General features: G+C 36.9%; 1 protein-coding gene across 8 annotated transcripts in view; it reads right to left on the bottom strand.

Moving 5' to 3' along the window:
* Nucleotides 1-309: 309 nt before the first annotated feature.
* nrg1 (neuregulin 1) overlaps nucleotides 310-20,348 on the bottom strand; it is a 134,113-nt gene continuing 114,074 nt past the window's right edge. For 3 of the 8 annotated variants that reach the window (XM_073829343.1, XM_073829349.1, XM_073829347.1), the window contains 7 exons: nucleotides 14,814-14,872; nucleotides 12,540-12,563; nucleotides 10,362-10,464; nucleotides 10,112-10,226; nucleotides 9,361-9,494; nucleotides 7,429-7,629; nucleotides 310-3,217 (listed from right to left, as the gene is read on the bottom strand). In XM_073829343.1, coding sequence (XP_073685444.1) covers nucleotides 2,524-3,217; nucleotides 7,429-7,629; nucleotides 9,361-9,494; nucleotides 10,112-10,226; nucleotides 10,362-10,464; nucleotides 12,540-12,563; nucleotides 14,814-14,872 — 1,330 coding nt within the window. In that variant the 3' untranslated portion in view covers nucleotides 310-2,523. Of the gene's footprint in view, nucleotides 3,218-7,428; nucleotides 7,630-9,360; nucleotides 9,495-10,111; nucleotides 10,227-10,361; nucleotides 10,465-12,539; nucleotides 12,564-14,813; nucleotides 14,873-15,260; nucleotides 15,329-20,348 lie in introns of all 8 variants that reach the window. The other 5 variants (XM_073829345.1, XM_073829350.1, XM_073829348.1 and 2 more) reach the window with 3 other exon arrangements.

Genomic DNA, 20,348 nt, shown 5'->3' with positions numbered 1-20,348 from the left:
TGGTGGGTTTTTGTTAAATGTGAGCCAAATCATCACAATAAAAAGAACCAAAGACTTAAACTACTTCAGTCTGTGTGCATTGAATTTATTTAATACACGAGTTTCACAATTTGAGTTGAATTACTGAAATAAATTAACTTTTCCACAACATTCTAATTTATTGAGATGCACCTGTAAAATCTCAAATGAAAATTGTAAATTGTAACCAGCAATACTGATATCCGCGCCAATCGATGTCATATCGGCAGCCAGAGGGCACAGATTAAAGAAAGTACCAGATACATCCATGCAAATGCACACACTTCAGAGTAAATCAAATGTCTGAGTGCTATTAAATGCTAACACCTTTAACTTGTTTTTTAACAGCTTAGAGAAAGACATTGCAAAAATAAAGAGATCCAACACAATGTAAAGCTATCATACATATTGCCCAGTCATTTTATAGAGTTGTTCACACAAGAGCAGATGAAAATGAACATTTTGTTCTCAGTTAGAGTGTGATCATGTCTCGATTGACATCTCTGCCCATGCTTGTTTGCATGTATTGTGCAAGGCATGCCTGTGTTTGTCCTCCTGTGCTCATGCAGCTATCAGAATGGCATGATATTTTGGAGATTTTCTGTTCTTCCTTTATCTTCATTGGCAATGTGGAGATCAAACAATAAGCCGGAAATCTGCTATGCTGGAACGCTGATGCATATAGAGAACACACTTCTCTCTACCTTAGTGTGAATATTTCTGCAAAAGGTAAAAACCAATTCATCCAAACAGGAAATGATCAGCCATTTCTGAAAACTTAAGTTTGATGATAGAAGAGGTTGACGTCACCTTTAAAGCAGCCATCTGTCCGTATCCAAAATCAAACAACTTGAATCGTTACATAAAGGCTTGTGTTAAAAGCAACATAACAAAGGCTGTTTGCAAGTGTCCCAGATGCAGTTCAGCTCATTTTAATTGTATAACCAGGTTCATGGATATTTGTCATGGTGAACATTTATTGTTTTTGAATGAGAGTTTGAATAACAGAGTCTAGGCCTAAATGGCAAAACAACACACAAATATATTATGGAGTGATGAGAAGAAGAAAAAAAAACACTAAAAATAAGGTTTAGTGGATGTACCCAAAGACAGCAAATATCTCTTATTATCATTGCTATTAAAATATATATATTTATAGACGCTAGATTCCATAAGGCCCAGATAATAAATAAATAAATAACAAATAAATAAAGAAAATAAATACAACAAAACGGGCCACATTTCATTAGAACGAAAAATTAGGGGAAAAGGCCTTCACACACTAGAGCCGCAAGCTTTATAGTGAGCTCCAGGTTAAAAGTGTTGTTTGTGTAACCAGTTCCTTCTGTTTAGCAAGCTGGATAGACTATTAGAGACTATTTTCAGTAAAACCTTGTGAATACATAAGTTACTGTAGTAATCTGGTGACGCAAACATAGCAAAATACTGTACAACAGGTGATTTGTTCTTTAAATGATCACACATATACACATAAACATGATGAAAAATAACATGACACAAAGGAACACTTTGAATATAATGTAACATTCTACATGGATAGCAAAGGACAAATGTTTTTAAAAAATGATTTGGACGATAACTAATAAAATATAGGAATAAAACGACGTCAGTATCATAAAAGTGGTGCTGTCTTTTTCCCAAAATGCCTTGCTTGAGAAGCCAATGAGCACGATCGACAAAGTGAGCCATATATTCAGTCATTCGGTAATAAATAGAAACATTGATACGAACGAAAAAAAACAATCAGATCTAATTAGGCTGTTATAGAAGTAATGCTATACAATATCAAACAGAATAAAGTGATTATGTGTGATTAATAGCCGATTGTACATGATTTGCTTCCTGTGAATATTTGTAGCATTTATTATTACTTCCTATAGCTTTTGAATTGATGTTTTCAGTTTGCAAATGCACAAATCAAAATGCACAAATAATCATCAGTTTAAATAAAAACAAACACACAGTACGGTTAGTCCAAGTGACCCACAGTAATGCACATTTTGTATGTCTCTCTGATCTGACACAGTTCAGTTCACAGAGCTGATGATCTGAATCAGGTGTGTTAAATAAGAGAGAGTGGGTCAACATTAAAGCCACTGGGTTAAGAGACCGCGATGCTTTTTTACACTTTAATCCGATTGCAAGAAGTGCTGGTGGAAGTTTTTTTCTTTTCAGTCACACAGAATTTATTTTGTCGCCTTAAACTCATGAATATATGGCCCAGTGTCATGATGCAATCTTTTTTCTTTTAAAACGTAAATTAAAAAGGCACCATTGATTATATTTTTTCTGCCATTGAAATACTGTGACCTCAGCTACATGTGAATGGCACTTTTTTTTTTCCATGACACAAACACGTTGTACACATATATAAAAGTCTTTTCACTACATCACTAAAATAAAAGTCGAAGTTTTTCTTTTTGCAATACTTAATTATAGAAAATAAAGGTTTAGTGGTGATTTTTTTTCTCTTCAAAGCATCTTTCACACAGCTATAGGATCTTGGTTGGCCATGACGGCCGTCAGTCTGCTCTGCAGGTCGTGTTGCGGCGAGAGGTGCAGTGCGGGGTTAGTTCTGCTGCCCTCCAGCCCGTCCAGAACGACTGAGCCTGCGGCTGTGGCCAGAGGGTTCTGTAAGCCGAGAAACGGCGTGTCCTCTCCCACCCGCTCGTCCTCAGTTTCGCTCTCTGAGCTGCTGCTGCTGCTCTCTGAGTTACTGCCGCTGATCGGCTCCATCGCCGCCGGGCCCGTCTGGCCGCTCGGCTGAGTTCTTGAGCTACGGTGACCGGCGCTGGCGCTGGGGCTGTGTGGGGGGGGTGATGGGTCAGACGCTGCAGCTGTGCTTTGGTACTGCTGTGAACTCTCATACTCCTCAATGTGCAGAGGACTGGCCGGAGGGCTGGGCAGCTCCAGGCCGTGATTGTAGTGAGCGGAATTGCGGAGATTATGGCCTGACTTCTGGCTCTGGCTCAAACCGGATTTGTCACGAAGGATCGGCGGTGTGCGGAACAGCAGGGGGCGCTCCTCCTCCCCTGAGGGACTCGTTGCCATTGAAGGAACTGAGGTCGCCAGACTGGACAGAGGAGCCGACATCTCGGAGGGAGGCGAGGAAGGCGTCACCGGAGAGAGAAGCCCCACGGGGGACAGACGGGAGGGTGTAGTCATGGCCGAAACATACCTTGTGGAAGAAACACAGACTTATTTTACAGTAGCTATCATGACTGTCTTCTTTCAAAGGCTGTGCAGGTAAAAACCCTGTTTGGTAACACTTTACAATAAGGTTCCTTAGTTAACATTAGTTAACCACATTAGTTAACATGAACTAATAATGAACTGCACTTATACAGCATTTATTAATCTTTGATAATGTTAATTTCAAAATTTACTAATACATCATTAAAATCTTGTTAACATTAGTTAATGCAGCGTGAACTAACATGAACAAACACTGAACAACTGTATTTTCGTTAACTAACGTTAAGTAAGGGATAATGTACAGGCAGCCGGTAGTTATCGCAGAAATAAGCCCCGACAGTGTGATCAGGACCCGACGCTAAGCGGAGGGTCTTGTATCACACTGAAGGGGCTTATTTTGCGATAACTACAGGCTGCCTGTACATTATCCCGCTTATTACACGGCTACTTGCCACATAAGGAAAAAAAACTGGACATGAATATGAATTTGAAACCTTTTATTGGCATATTTGTTTTAAATTAACATTTTTATCCTTCCGCGAAACGATATAGTACCATGTGACTAACATTCAAACTATGTACGTTAGTAAGACAATTTAAATAGATTAATGTCGAAATTTTCCATTGTTAATGGTTGTGGTTGTCCAGTGTTTGTCACAAGATGGCGCCAAACGGTAATCTTTGTTGGCACGGAGGGATTTTAAACATACAAGTAGTACCGGCTATGCGTTATTACTTTGGAGCGGTGATTATTTGAAAAGAACGAACCTGCAAATGTCTCAACTGACCAATCAGAATCGAGCATTCCAAAGAGCCGTGTAATAATGAAGATTAGTAAATACAGTAACAAATATATTGCTCATGGTTAGTTCATGTTAGTTAGTACATTAACTAATGTTTAACAAATGAACCTTACTGTAAAGTGTTACCCACTGTTTTTTCATGCACCTGTCAAGTTTGAGATTTTGGGCTTTTTGGTGTTTCATAAAGTGTTTTTTCAGACTAGTGGGAAGAAAACACCCAAAAGACACTGTTAACTATTTTTGTCAATAGATTTCAATTGCAATACATATTTTTAAGGGCCGTTTTCTCAAAATGTGTTTTTTCTCCTGCACTGAGCCATAAATCTCCACTTCAGAAGCACTTACACACACCAAACTTTTCATTTGTATTCCTGTCTATATTCTGAAGGTGTTTACAGAGGGATTATATAATTTTACAGATTTGCTTGATTTTATATAACATTTTCGAATTGAACAAGGTAAGAAGGCTTTTATGTATGCAGCGCCGTTTGACTGGAATGTTCTCCAATCGAAATTGAAAGTACAAAATTTGCTGCCTTTGGATCATTTTAAATAAGTTATCTGCCAAATGGAAGATGATTTAACAATATGCAATTGTTTTAAGTGTCATTAGTCTGTCTGTGTGGTGTATATTGGTGATGTAACTGACTGTATTGCTGCCCATTTTGGCCAGGACACTCCTGTGAAAGAGATTTTTAATCTCAGAGAGTATTTTCTGGTTAAATAAAAATAAATGGTAAAAAATACTTTGTTTTCTGTCTGTTCTAATTTTTCCCTGAATTATGGAGTGACAAAATTAGTTATCCAAAATCCCCTCTGTAAAAACATTTGACTCTAATATGTTACAAAAATTAAACAAGTATTTTGAAATTGACTTCATCCAGTGATTAGAGTTTTGTACGAGAAATGTATGTAAATTAGCACATATTTCATCCAATAATGCCTCATTTGCATATTTAAACCTAACATTTTAGAAAACTTGTAATACAAAAATGTTTGCAATAATCAATGTACCAATTAACTGGGTAAGTAAGGTGATAACTATTAGGTTTTTTTTTTTACCCTATTCACCTGCAGTGTCTCGCCTTAATTCAAAAAAGTAAAATGATAAAATTCACTGTTCTACCTTGTGAGGCGTACTTTAGAATTATTTTCTGAAATAAGACAATCTGGCATTTACATGCAATAAAATAATCTGTCAGTAAATAGATTAATGGCTCAATTGGACTAAGGCTGCATTTACACTGGTACAAAAATTCAGTCAATCAAAAAAAAAAAAAAAAAATCGAAATAACTTTTTTTGCTCACATCTGACACAGATCGGAATTTGTTGCACATGTGTAAAAACAAAAATCTGCCCGAGGTTCGATTTTTTTTGCATCTAATCTGGGCCACCTCCAAATGTGGATTTTAATTGGATACATATCCGATAAACTTTATATAGGTAAGAAATTGCCCATTCAGGAGCTGGTTTTCAACCCCTACCTTTACTTAGAAAAAGTGAGGAAACCGATTGCACTAAAAAAAACGAAGTAAAGTGTATGTTGTACTGACAAATGTTTAGTTAGTATAGTTTACTTACACAAGAGTTCTAGTAACTAAAAACGAACTGTAGGGGTAATTGATTCTGTACTTTAGGTTTACTCTTTACCTAGTATTGCTACTCACTGACTCCCAGAGTGAATTGCAGCATGAATACATTATGCAATTGCTTTGTTTTACTGTTGTTGTTTTTATTTGCCAATTTTATTTGCTGTCTTGTGTCAGTAGTAGCACAACAAAAAGAGCAAATAAAATGGTTACTGTTACAATTAATAAAAAATAAACTAAATTGAATTGTTACCATTGTTGTAATTCACGTGCTGAATGTTAAAGTCTGTGTGTGACTCCAGCATATTACTGCAAATATTAAAGGACTGTATCAACCCTATTAAATGCTTCTCAAGGTGTTTATAAAGAACATTAAAATAGTAATATATATATATATATATATATATATATATATATATATATATATATATATATAAAAACTAGAAAGTGCTACACGTGCAGATACGTAGAAATGGCATAATGATGTATGAGGTGTTAAACCGAGATGTTGTTTTTGTAGAATAAAGATTTTTTTAAATTCTCCTTGCACTCATCGTCTGTAGAGTGGAGCCGAACAACATCCGATCACTCCCCACTTTATACTCTCATACACAGACAGCTTTTTTTGGCCACGGGAATGGGTGACTTCACTGTTTGATAAATAAACGCAGCACTGCACAAAGCTTCATGTGCTTGTCATCTCATAATTAACACCCAAAATACATAATGTCTGCTCTTTACAAGGAAAATAGTATGCGCAAATAGCGGGGAAACTGTATATTTGTGCAGTGTACGCATGTCAAAAGGTCAAATCCGATACTTACAAATGTGCACATCAATCTGATCACTTTATTTAGCATTAATGTAAACACTATGAATTATTTCATTCTTACTGAAATCAAAAAGTCATCCATGTAAACACAGCCATTAAAATTGTCATGTGGCTGACAATTTTAAACCTCTGGAGGGCACAAACATCAAAATGAGACAGAAGTAGTGTTGAAGAAGCTGCTATGAAACTGCAGCAAGTTTCAAGCCACTCATAGTAAAGTAGTACAATGAGAGCAGCTCTTCTTAAACAGTTAACAAGCAACTAAGACTTAAAGCATGCTTTGTTTTCTGTGTCCCGCTTTGTTTTGTGCACAGTTGAGTGCTGCACATTAAACACACCTAATTCAACTCATCACTTTGTTAGTAGAGACTGGACTGGAAATAGGTGTGTCAGATAAAAAATGTGCTGTTGTCTACACAAGACAGACAAAAAAATCAGGCTAGGAGCAAATTATGTGTTCTTGGACATCATTGGACTGTACTGTGTCACATGCACTGTCCGCGAGACATATATTTTGGGCTTGAGTAGCTAAGTACACTGAAACTGCTTTTTTGAATGAGCAAATTACTGAATGAATTGAGGTGGCCAACTTTAAAAGTTTTTTTGTTTTTTTAAATCTATTATCTTACATGAATCATCTGAATGAGCTGTTTTACTACTGTGATTCAGACTTAACAATAAAACGTGAGGGAGAGAACATTTTGGCAGAATTTGATCACTACCTCACATGGCAGTAAAGCTGCATGCACAATATAATGTGAAAAAAAAAGTCATTTTGTCACACTACACAACTACTTGATAGAAACATTGGGAAACTATATTTTAAATACACAAAAAAGTGGTTAAGTTAGGTGTGTTGCTTCTTTTTTCTTAGTTACTCACTAACACTGCTCATTATGTAAGACAGGATATCTATTCACAACCTCATGTTATCAATAAGGAGAGACAGGATCATGCAGTAAACGGTACCTCTCGCTGTAAGGGGAATCTCTGCAGGAGCCCTGGGTTTCTCTGGAGCTCTTCAGGTAATTGTTGAGCTGATGGACTCCTCCGGTAGCGTTTAGACGACCCCTGTGAGCAGGCGTACCATGGCGGCAGTTCTCCACCGATGACTGCATCAGGACTGCATGACTGTCTGAAACCACGCTCTCTGCTTTCCCATTACTCCAGCTGCGAGAAGCCAAAGGTAAAGCCACTCATCATACACGTCATCTAGTCATGTGCTGTTCATTCACAATGATTCTTTGAACAGTGACTGTACCTTGGTTCCAGACCTAGTCTACTATTATCTTATGTGGTTACAAAGACCCTTGACTGATGGATGTCACTTTTTTAAAAACTATATTGACTTTTATGTCAGGAAGCCTACTGTTGCAGCCATGACTTTACAGTGCATTACAGTATGACTTTCAGTACAAATACAGTGAGGGAAAAATTATTTGATCCCCTGCTGATTTTGTACGTTTGCCCACTGATAAAGAAATAATCAGTCTATAATTTTAATAGTAGGTTTATTTGAACAGTGAGAGACAGAATAACAAGGAAAAAATCCAGAGAAACGCATTTCAAAAAAGTTATAAATTGATTTGCATTTTAATGAGTTAAACGAGTATTTGACCTATTTGCAAAACATGACTTAGTACTTGGTGGCAAAACCCTTGTTGGCGATCACAGAGGTCAGACGTTTCTTGTAGTTGGCCACCAGGTTTGCACACGTCTCAGGAGGGATTTTGTCTCACTCCTCTTTGCAGATCCTCTCCAAGTCATTAAGGTTTTGAGGCTGACGTTTGGCAACTCAAACTTTTAGCTCCCTCTGCAGATTTTCTATGGGATTAAGGTTTGGAGACTGGCTAGGCCACTCCAGGACCTTAATGTGCTTCTTCTTGAGCCGCTCCTTTGTTGCCTTGGCCGTGTGTTTTGGGTCATTGTCATGCTGGAATACCCATCCATGACCCATTTTCAATGCCCTGGCTGAGGGAAGGACACTCACCCAAGATTTGATGGTACATGGCCCCGTCCATCATCCCTAGGATGTGGTGCAGTTGTCCTGCCCCCTTAGCAGAAAAACACCCCCAAAGCATAATGTTTCCACCTCCATGTTTGACGGTGGGGATGGTGTTTTTGGGGTCATAGGCAGCATTCCTTCTCCTCCAAACACAGCGAGTTGAGTTGATGCCAAAGAGCTGGATTTTGGTCTCATCTGACCACAACACTTTCACCCATCTGAATCTGAATCATTCAGATGTTCATTGGCCAACTTCAGACGCACTGCAGGATTTCAGTCCTTCACGGTGTAGTGTGTTACCAATTGTTTTCTTGGTGACTATGGTCCCAGCTGCCTTGAAATCATTCACAAGATCCTCCTGTGTAGTTCTGGGCTGAATTCTCACCGTTCTCATGATTATTGAAACTCCACGAGGTGAGATCTTGCATGGAGCCCCAGACCAAGAGAGATTGACAGTTATTTTGTGTTTCTTCCATTTGCGAATAATCGCACCGACTGTTGCCATCTTCTCACCAAGATGCTTGGCGATTGTCTTGTAGCCCATTCCAGTCTTGTGTAGGTCTACAATCTTGTCCCTGACATCTTTGGACAGCTCTTTGGTCTTGGCCATGGTGGAGAGTTTGGAATCTGATTGATTGCTTCTGTGGACAGGTGTCTTTTATACAGGTAACAAACTGAGATTACGAGCAAGAGAGTGCTCCTAATCTCAGTTTGTGACCTGTATAAAAGACACCTGGGAGCCAGAAATCTTGCTGGATTTTGTTGTTGTTGTTATTCTGTCTCTCACTGTTTAAATAAACCTACCATTAAAATTATAGACTGATTAATTACTTTGTCAGTGGGCAAAATGGGCTAGTGGTAAAACAGCTTTGCAAGAAGGTGAGATTGTACTGTACCACTGGCTGGAGGAGTGAGTGACGGCAGTGGACGGATGTGTTGATGATGTGAAATCGTTCGTAGAGAGAGATGTTTCCATTTTCTTGTCCATCACATGCACATGAGGAGGGCCGGTATTTTTCGGCATGTAATGCTGAAATCAGACAAAAGTTGAATGTTGTACTACTGCTTTTCTCATAGGATATTATATACTTGTTTAACATGAACTTTTACTGTTTTTACATAATTTAATATTTATTTTTAGTTGACTGTTACAATACTCAGTGACCGCTAACACTGCAAGAAAAATGTTTTTCTTATTTGTCCTGTTTCCAGCCAAAATATCTAAAAATTCTTACATCAAAGAGGATTTTCTAGACAAGTAAAAATTATTTTCTTGTTTTCAGAAAAAAACAAAAACAAGTCAAGATTAAGTACGTTTTTGCTTAGAACAAGCATAATAATTTGCCAATGGGTAAGCAAAAAAATCTTATTTCAAACAGAAAACAAGTTTATTTTTCTATTTTTCTTGTATCAAACAAAAACACACTTTATTTTGGCTGGAAACAAGACAAATCATCTAAGTAAGAAATTAATTTTTTGCATTGCATTAACATAAAAAGCAATTTGAGAATGACTGTGTGAAGAGAATTCTAACAGCAGTGCAAAGGATTTAAAATATTTCTCTCTGCATGGACATAATACTACATGGTTTTATCATATCAGCATGATGTTGCAGATGCTTGGGATCTATGCAGTGTCGATACTCACATTGACCAGCTGCAGGTTTTCGGGTGGAGGGTGAGGGTGCTGAGGGCCTTTTGCCGCAGCGTTTCGCTCTCGTAAACTCTGCCGCAAACGATCATGCAGCTTTTTCCTCTGTTTCCTACGTGTGCGAAAACACAAACAGCTCTTAGATCGCAGGAGATTGCATTCGGAGACTATCAATAATTTATATGCTTCATTTTAGTTTTTGAGTAAAACATTAGTACAAACTAAAACATTTCAAAAAGTGAATTACTTTGTTTTGCAGTAAGCCACCACACACATGATGCCAACAACTAGAAGAGCGATGCAGATGCCTGTTATAGTCAAAACGCGTTTCTGATAGAGCTCCTCAGCTTCTGGAAGAGAGGACAGACTGCTTTTGAAGCTTCCAGGTGAAACACACAGACATCACACACATCTCAGTCACATTCTTACTTGGAATAGTTTTTATAATAGTAACTATGCACTGTCTTCCAAGTAAGAACAGAAGCTCGCACACATGTATGTTTCCAGTGACTCTGGGGCGTTTAATTAGACAGGGTTTACTGCTACTAGGACACACAGATGCTTATTGATCTCAGGATGTAGTTTTGCTGAGAGGGGAGGGGAGGAGAGGAGACAACGGGACGTGTTAATTCAAGGTCAGTTCAGAATCATCATGTCATCACAATTACATGAAATGCAAACTCTGCAGGGCCTGAGGCCTCTGGGATGTCTTTAACACTCAGTCATGCATTTCACTCATTTGATTATGAGGTTTAATCACAACACTGACAGACTCAATTTATCGAAGCCTTTAGCAAATTGGGTCCTTTTGAAAATTGTTCGTTTGTTAGTCTGTTTTGATTAATGTTTTCGTGAGCAGTCAATAGATATTTAATGCTAAAGGCTTTAATAAATAGTCATGAACTGGTAGTGGTGCAAACTCACAGTTGAGCCCAAAGCCAAAAGACCCCATGAAATAGTTTGACAAGCTTATTTTTCTTTCATGTGTTGACATGTCACAAGGGTCACAGCAAATTTGTTATAAATGCCGTTTAGTTTACATGACCATGAACTGTTGCTGCAGAATTGAGCTCCAACCCAAACTGAACACATCTAATCAAGGTCTTTCTGCTAGAAACTTTCAGGTGTGTTGAAGTTAAACTCTGCAAGAACAGGTTTAAACATAGCACAATTGCATATGATTGGACAACACTGCAAAAAATGCTTTTCTTACTTGGGGATTTTTTGTCTTGTTTTCAGCCAAAATATCTAAAAATTCTTGAATCAGGAAGGATTTTCTAGACAAGTAAAAATTTGTGTCTTGTTTTTAGTAAAAACAAGTCAAAATTAGGTGAGTTTTTGCTTAAAACAAGCAAAATAATCTGCCAGTGGGGTAAAAAAAATAATCTAGTTGTCTGCTTGAAATAAGATTTTTTTTTCTTACCCCATTGGCAGATTATTTTGCTTGTTTTAAACAAAAACTCACTTAATTTTGACTTGTTTTTACTAAAAACAAGATAATAATTTTTACTTGTCTAGAAAATCCTTCCTGATTCAATTTTTTTTTTTTAGATATTTTGGCTGGAAAAAAGACAAAAAATCTAAGTAAGAAAAGCATTTTTTGCAGTGAAAAAACTGTATACGCCCATGGATGCAAAATTTTTGGGCCACTGCCTCCACAAAAAAAAAAAAAAACAGATCATTTTGATCATTTTTGACTTCACGGGGTCTTTAAGGCACAGAATACTGTATGTTCCCGTCACAATAAGACTGTGAGCAAACACTACCACCCATTTGTTTTAGATCTTAAATCTTTAAGTATAGCATATTCTTGATGCACACAACACAATGGCAATCACTACAGACAGACATTGATAAAACAATGAGGAGAAACAGAAAAATGGGAGAAACCAAGGAAGAAAGTGAGGAATGCAATGTCATGCTGAAGATAGAGGGATGCATGAATGGAGGGCAAAGCAAAGCTGAAGGGATCTAAACACAGCATAACTACTGCAGTACGGCTTCTTTTCTGCACAGCTGAACTGTGTGTGAATTTTAGCTGCCTCTGTGTCTGTGCGTGTGTGTGTGTGTGTGTGTGTGTGTGTGTTTGTGTGAGAGAGAGCTTTACATATCTGCCTTGAATGGAAGATATCAGAAGTCTTCATGAATAATTAACAACATCCTTCCTTCCATGCAGGCTAATGCCACCCTGCACATTCACTTTCTTGCCTAAAACCCTAGACACCTGCAGAGTAGCTCTGAGCAGCCATCTGAAGTCCGGTGCATTGATATAATAAAGAATAATAGTGATGTCAATCTCCAGTCGTCTTGTTATGGCTGTTTGATCCCTTCATGAGCAAAAGGAAACCAGCTGAAATTGAAGGAAAACAGGCTCAAGCTTCTAGACCTACGAATCTGCAAACTAGGAGGAAAGAACGATTCATACCCATAAATTCAATCCCAAGATGTTCTGCCAAGGCAGACAAGGTGATGAAAAGAAAGCAAAACACAAACAAACAAAATACAGTTGAGCGGTGATGTCAACTCTGACTGACTGAACACAAACACCACCTCAAACCACCTCCAAAAACACCTGAAATCATCTCGGCATGTACAGTACAGCATGGCAGATCACACAGACACACAAGACATTTGAAAAGAAATCATTCAAACCTATTCTGTTTGACTTTAAACCCACCATGACAATGCATCATTTAATGCTTTTAGAAAACGTTAAGAGATATATGGATGGTTTTGTCACATGTATATAGCGATGTACATCTCTATATACAGACACTTATGGTTGGTTGTCGTTATGACACAAGGACATGCACATGCAGATGTCACTGCGCTCACATCGTTATACAGAGACCGACCCTCCACATTTCGCTACGGACAAAGTCAGACTCGGTTATTCATGTCACACACCAGCACATGTTTTAGATAAACATGCTGTTAAACACATGCATATCTCGGTCCCCTAAACTATCTTTAACGTCCAGCTTAGTGGTCTGACACCTGAGCCAGTCAAAGTTGGCAAACTGAATCCTCTGTACATTGAGAACATGTTCCAGAAATATAATTTGAAATTAAAAACTCAGTAATTCACATACCAGTTTATGACACATATAGACTGCATAAAATGCCATAAACACACCCTTACTTATCAATGGTTTGACTGGTATGGCGACCTAATAATGAAGTGTTGTTGATTTACTCGTTGATAGCCCTGATCTTTCCTGCATGTCGTTTATCAGTGATAAAACCTCTTTAGACACTGAGCCAGAGCATCTCTACTGATGGAGGTCATGCTATGAAGGACACATCAGCAAACGCTATTAATAGCTGAGAATAGACCGTCTGTGCCGATCTCCAGTAACTTTTGCTATTTTTTTAGCACTTTAGATAAATCGATGGAGATTTTCTGTCTGCTCTATAAAACCTCCCTCAATGTTCTATTTGATTTATTCTCTTTTGAGCAAGGTTCACAGTGTTCATGCTGTACTGGGTTTCAGCATGGGTCCACGGTCAAATCTGCTTCAGAGACTTTGAAAGTCTGCTTTAATGTTTAAATCATGGTTATTACTGTGGTAGTTCACTTAAATAGTGCAGAGTCATTCTCAGGAAAAGGTGCAATTTGCGCACAGGACACTAAACTTACAGAAGCTCATAGATTTGATAATTACATAATACAATTACAAATACCATTACAAATGTGTTTTGAAAATTAAATGTCATACTGGGATATTATGACAGACTATTCATATTAGGGGAGTCCTAAACCAGTGATATTTTAGTATTATTTATATAATATTATAGTATTTATGTACATTTTTAAATAATTAGTTTTTTTATATATATTTTCATTTTTAACTTTCATTTCTCTTTTTATAGTCATTTTGTTATGTGAATTTGTTTTTTTTTAACTATTAAAATATTTCTATTGAGTTTTAACATCAATATTCATCTTAAACTTATTTCAGCTACTGTAGTTGGTAAGGCAACTCTTCACATTTTCTAGTTTCTTTAGGTTAACTTTAAATTTTTCACACAATATTTCTATTTCATTTTATTTCAGCTTTACAAATTAAATGCATTTTTATATGTTGTAGTTTTAACAATAACACTTCTAAACTCAACATTTACCAAAATTCAGCAGGAGTTTAAAAAAAATGTAATTCAAAAATTCAAAAAATTTAAGTTAATTAAATTTTTAAATAAGAAAATTGTCAAGCACAAATGTTTACTGTTTCTTGACAATGACCTTTGTACATATTTACAAGACGTAATTACCCATGATGAGTAGTTCACGAAACATGTGAATGAGCTTAGATTAAAGTCATTGTACATAACATATGATGAGCCAGTCGGTGTGATTTTGTCCACTGAGCTCAACACCTTTGTTCCTATCTAAATCTAAGATGATGTGAAGCAGAGAAACCCTGTTATCCCCTAATAACTAACATGTACAGATTGATGAATGTCATCCCTGTCTAACCATTGTCAGCTAACTAGCATCCAACAAAACAAAACTAGATTAATAAACGCTAAACATGCAAAGAGAAGTAATGGAAAGCATAAAACAGAATCCCAAAAATAACTAGATCCCTGTCTGATCTGACTACCCATCCATCAAGAACACAAAAACAAAGCAACAGGAGGTAGCGCTGACTGAGCATGCTCCAAACCAAGCACAGACAGGAAGAGGAAATAGACGTACTGTAGAAGCTGGCCATTACGTAGTTTTGGCAGCGATCACCAGTAAACTCATTGGGGCACCTGAGAGGGAAAGACAGAAGTCACAGAGAGAAAAAAGAGGAAGACAGGAAGTGAGTTTGACACCCAGAAGTCCCCCACACACACGCGTGTCTCCGGTGTTGCCCAGCTGAATGTCTCGTAAACGTCCGCCTCATCTCTCAAGAGCCAATTAACAGTTCAAACGTGGCTAGTCTCTGAACACTGATGAATATCTCTAGTGTAAATGTTGACAGAGAAGACAGCAGCCCATCGTTCACCTGTCCACATTCAACGGCGGGACAGATGGGCGGCCTGGCAAACTCTGACAGAGAGAACATTTGTACGTGGCGGAGGTGGCGAGGCAGCGCAGAAACAGCGGCGATGGCGTGTGTGTTTGGGGGTGAAGGGGATGTTCACTGACTGCACATACGTTTAGGGTCTACGACTCTCACAGGGTCTGTGGTTTGACAGCGGTTCCCTGTGTATCCTGGAAGGCACCTGGGTTAGAAAGAGGATGAACACAGCACAACACAACATTACACAACACCGTACAAACACACTCACAGGTCGATGGTCACTTAGGGTGCTTTCACAACTGGCACTTTGTTTCGGAACCTGGTGCATTTCCCCCTTTAGTTTGGGCATATGTGAATACGGCAATCATGCTCGGATCCACGCCAAAACAATCGGTCCGCCCGAATGAGGTGGTCAGTTAGAAAGCAATCCGATTCAACGGACCAATGAACCAGGCTATATCACAATGTATAATGGGAAATTACAGTTCAGTGAAAACCAGTAGCTTTGTTGTTTTGCTAATACCTCTTAAAATGAACCTCTTTGTAGTAGACGCATTTTAAAGGGGTCATCGGATGCAAAACTAACTTTTACATGTTATTTGAACATTAATGTGTGTTGGCAGTTTGTGTACACAACCACCCTACAATGATAAAAATCCACCCAGTGGTATTTTTTTAATCTTTAAAAGTAATATCCCCTTTTTAAAATCAGGTCATTCTCAGCTTCTTGTGGGTGTGATGACACACAGACAGAGGCCACTCCCACGACAGTTGATGGGAAGACAAGAATGTCTCTGATTGAGCGATTAATTTGTTCTGTTGTTGGATGTAATAGTAAACATAGCAGTCGTCATTTACTCCCGTCATCGCTGAAGACGCAGAGGATTAACATTACTTTCGTTTTTGAAAGGAAAGCGCCGATCCTGATCTACATATGCGTCTAGTTTGTGCGAATCATTCCTGATGCAGCTTCACCCACAGCAGAAGTGAGAAGAAGGGTTTTTTATGCATATTTGCAAATGGTCTTTCTTAATAATGTGCTTGTTGGCAGGTTTCGCTGCTAAATGCGGCTAAACTTGGCTAAAGTAAACATTACGTCTCATCATCCCAGGCAGAGAGCGGCGGGGCGAGCAGAGCTCATTTGCATTTAAAGGACCATTCAATAAAATGAGTCGATTTTTTGCAGAACTGACTTTGACAAGGTAAAAGGGTGTTTTTTACACTGTTGTTGAGAATTTTTAACCAAAGACTATGGTAGACTTTTCATTAAGACCCTAAAGAATCATATGAACTTGTGGAAAATGGGCATCTGATGACCCCTTTAAAAATGTTTTCCTGATGAATCCTGGATTCCTGCTCAAAATGATAAATTAATATAACGACACCTACAGAAAAAGCAACAATAAGCCCTCAAAGCTGTTGTTGTTGCATCCTGACGGATGACAGCAGAGCGGAATCCAGGAAAATAACCGGTGGAACTTTGACCAATGAGAGGACATTTTACTCACGTGTGACATGTTTGGTCTATTTAGAAACTTTGCCATGTGAAAGCGAACTGCACCAAGAATAAAATGCAACATTGTAATAATTTGAATCCCTGTTTCGGAACAGAGAAATCGATCTACAGATGTGAAAGCACCCTTAAAGGAGTAGTTCACTTTCAGAACAAAATTTACAGATAATGTACTCACCCCCTTGTCATCCAAGGTGTTCATGTCTTTCTTTCTTCAGTCGTAAGGAAATTATGTTTTTTGAGGAAAACTTTTCGGGATTTCTCTCCATATAATGGATTTCTATGGTGCCCCTGAGTTTGAAGAGCCATTTGAAGCTGCATTTTGGAAGTTCAAACTCAGGGGCACCATAGAAGTCCATTATATGGAGAGAAATCCTGAAATGTTTTCCTCAAAAAACATAATTTCTTTACGACTGAAGAAAGAAAGACATTAACATCTTGGATGAAAAGGGGTTAGGTACATTCCCTGTAAATTTTTGTTCGGAAAGTGAAATAATCCCTTAAATCAGCGGCTTTTCACTTGTGCTGCTACATTAATGTATGACCATTTCACTTATTTTTTAGTTAGTATTTTTATTTATTTTTACTCTATAAAGGTCCAGGGCTAAAATTGTTGCAGTCTTGATCATCCAGCTGACCGGCTGCTCTCTGATGACACAACGCACAAAACCCTCCTCTACACACACAAACACAGCCGTAGAGCTCCAGCTGCGCTTCTTAAAGGAGTTTAACAGCTGGGGCAGCTGCCTTTCTTAATGTAGAGAGTGAAGGCCTCCATATACTTCAAATGAAATAGCAGATCGAATTGGTATGATTTCATTTTGAATCAAGTTCAAAACTTGGCTTTTCAAATCAAACTTTCAAGAAAAGTTTGCCCCAGCTGGTAAGCACCTTCACACTACCATCGATCCGTAGTGATTACTTCATAGGTACGTGTGATCTGGGGCTCCATCCTCTTCGATGTGGAAATCTTCTTTGGATCTCATCGCCATCTTTTTTCTTTAGTGTTTATTTTGTTATTGAGAGGAAAACGTGCAGCACATATTTACTAGGGGTGTAACAGTACATGCATTTATATTGAAATTTTTCAGTTACACTTTCTATGAAGCCTGTATTTATAATACATTATAAGAGTATTCTTAAGGCATTATAATAAATGCATAATGCATTATATAAAAAAAAAAAACTTATGTTAATATGTTGTATCATCTAATGAGTATTCATAAGAACAGTTTTAATGTATTATAATTTTTACTTATTTGTTGTAGCTTCTAAGAGTATGATTACCTTCTCATAGTTAATAGTATTATAAGTCTCATATCTTGCCATGTTACTCACGTCACTTTATTTAAAGCATACAAAGACTCTTATAAGTAATAATAACAATATTTCTCAAAGAGCCATAAGATCAGGTATCAGATCAGATGAATGTGTAATATGACACACTTGTATTATCAGTTTGATTATTTTGATGGTCCCCTATAGATAGCTTGAAAGTTAGCACATATTAGTAGTGTGCTAAATATATGATGGTTACTCAAAAGACAAACTGATTACAAGTCAATTTGCAAGTATGTGAACCTTCTACCTACTGTAGCCTAACTTTAACCTAAGTCTACTAATACTCTAAGTAGCTTTAGTTGACATGTAGTTGGAAAAGTTGCTTATAGTCAATAGATTAAGACTATAAAAAGTAATATAATGTAAAAAATAAATGTAATATGATATAGTCCATTATAAATGAAGTAGATTTAATATGGCGACCATTGTGTGTTATTAAAAAATCATAATCTTAAAAGTTATAACCTCAAATACTGAAGTATTATAATCTATTATAATTGTTGTTATGATTATTCATGAGATGATGTAACATTATACGTTTTTTATAATGCATTATGCATTCATTATAATGCCTTAGAAATACCCTTATAATGTATTTTAAACAGGGGCTATAAATAATGTTACCATTGGTCTTTCAGTTTGGTACACATTTTTTGTTGATGTAGCATGCCAGTATAGTTCTCAGGGCAACAGGGATTGGAGTATGAACAATTTTTTTTAGATTTAGAAGATAATGTAACAACTTCCTTATGTGCAATTTACTAACTTGCATAGAAATTTTTATTTGAGTGTTTTATCTAAAAATAAATAACAATTGAATTTAAATGTTTGGGTTAATTAATCTAATATTACAGTAATGTAGAAGCAATATGACTGCCTATGTAGGTTACATCATTAACTGAGAAAGGTTATTCATTTTTTTAAATAAAACTTAAGGTTAAAATAAATCCTTAAGAAAGATATTCGATTATAATTACACATAATTGAGTTTATTTAAAGACAAAGACACAATAGGTTTAGTAAACCACTATTTAATAAAAATTAAAAGTTTATGTTTAGTTTTTTCCACCCTGCTTTACCAAAAACGTATTGAAGCGTCAATTGAATGAATGAATAAATGACTTTACTGTCACTGTATTTGCATACAACAAAATTAAGAGCTCCTGACTGGTGTTAGAAAAGCAACATATAAACACAGAAACTAAGACTATAAGACTGTACAGTACAATTTTCCATGATCTAAGTAATCTAAGTAAAGTGACCATTCATAATTTTTGAGGTCCTGATAAATAAAGTGTAAAATTGACATATTGTACAATATTGTATGTTTTGTATATTTCATGTTGTATAGCAGCACTATATTAGTGCATTTATGAGTTTAGAGTCCTGATGGCAACTGGGAAGAAACTGTTCTGTAATCGAGTGGTTTTTGCTCTTAAGGATCTGTAACGCCTGCCAGAGGTTTTTGTGTACTGTTCCACCTCTAATATTTACATACTCATCTTAAGTCAAGTCCCTCGCACATAAGCGAGTCTCTGGTGTTGCAAACCAGAAACAATTTAATGTTTTGTTGTTTTACCACCCTGCTTTACCAAAAACGTACCAAAGTGTTATTTATAATAAATAAATATATAAATATATACTGTATATATTTACATATTTATCTTAAGGCAACTCCCAGCAGTGTGGGTGGTATCAGGATGTTCTTTTTACCCCAAATGATAAAATAAGAACAAAGACTGAGTATGTTAGTGCCTTTACACAATAGTAACTCGATTTCATGAATTTCCCAAAAACTCTCTGCTCAGACAGAAAAAGGACTTCTTGATTTTTTTTTTCCATTTTATGATCTAGTCTGCAGTGTTGGTGATCACTTAGTAAAGTACCAGCACACCTCTTGCACACACTAAACAATAATACTTACTTTAGTCTGATCAGATCACTACTAGTGATACTAAGGGATGCACCGAAATGAATATTCTTGGCTGAAGCCGAACAAAATTAAACACTGGGCCGAAGGCTGATTAACTAACATGTTGTTTCTTGTTTTTTCCTCCCATTTATTTAGCCTTTTTTCCATTGCATTAATTAAATTTTACAGTTTTGTCTTGCTTTTCAAAAAATAAAACATTTAAAAACATTTACTTAACACTGAACATTTTTAACATTCTAGTAGACATTATAGCCTACCAACAAAGCACAAGTGAACTTAAAATTACTAAGTTTGTAAAATAATATTTTTTGGCCATATATTCTTTTGGTTTTTATGTACAAATAAATGCAGCCTTGCTGAGCAAAATTGAAAGAAAAAAAATGTATTAATAGAACGGTTTAATGATTGTTATCATTATTTTTGTCTTTTTTATTT

This window comes from Garra rufa, chromosome 23, assembly GCF_049309525.1.
Source record: "Garra rufa chromosome 23, GarRuf1.0, whole genome shotgun sequence".
In the NCBI taxonomy this organism is placed as follows: Eukaryota; Metazoa; Chordata; class Actinopteri; order Cypriniformes; family Cyprinidae; genus Garra; species Garra rufa.
The sequence above is the reverse complement of the archived record's forward strand: the minus strand, read 5'-3'. Positions and strand labels throughout refer to the sequence as shown.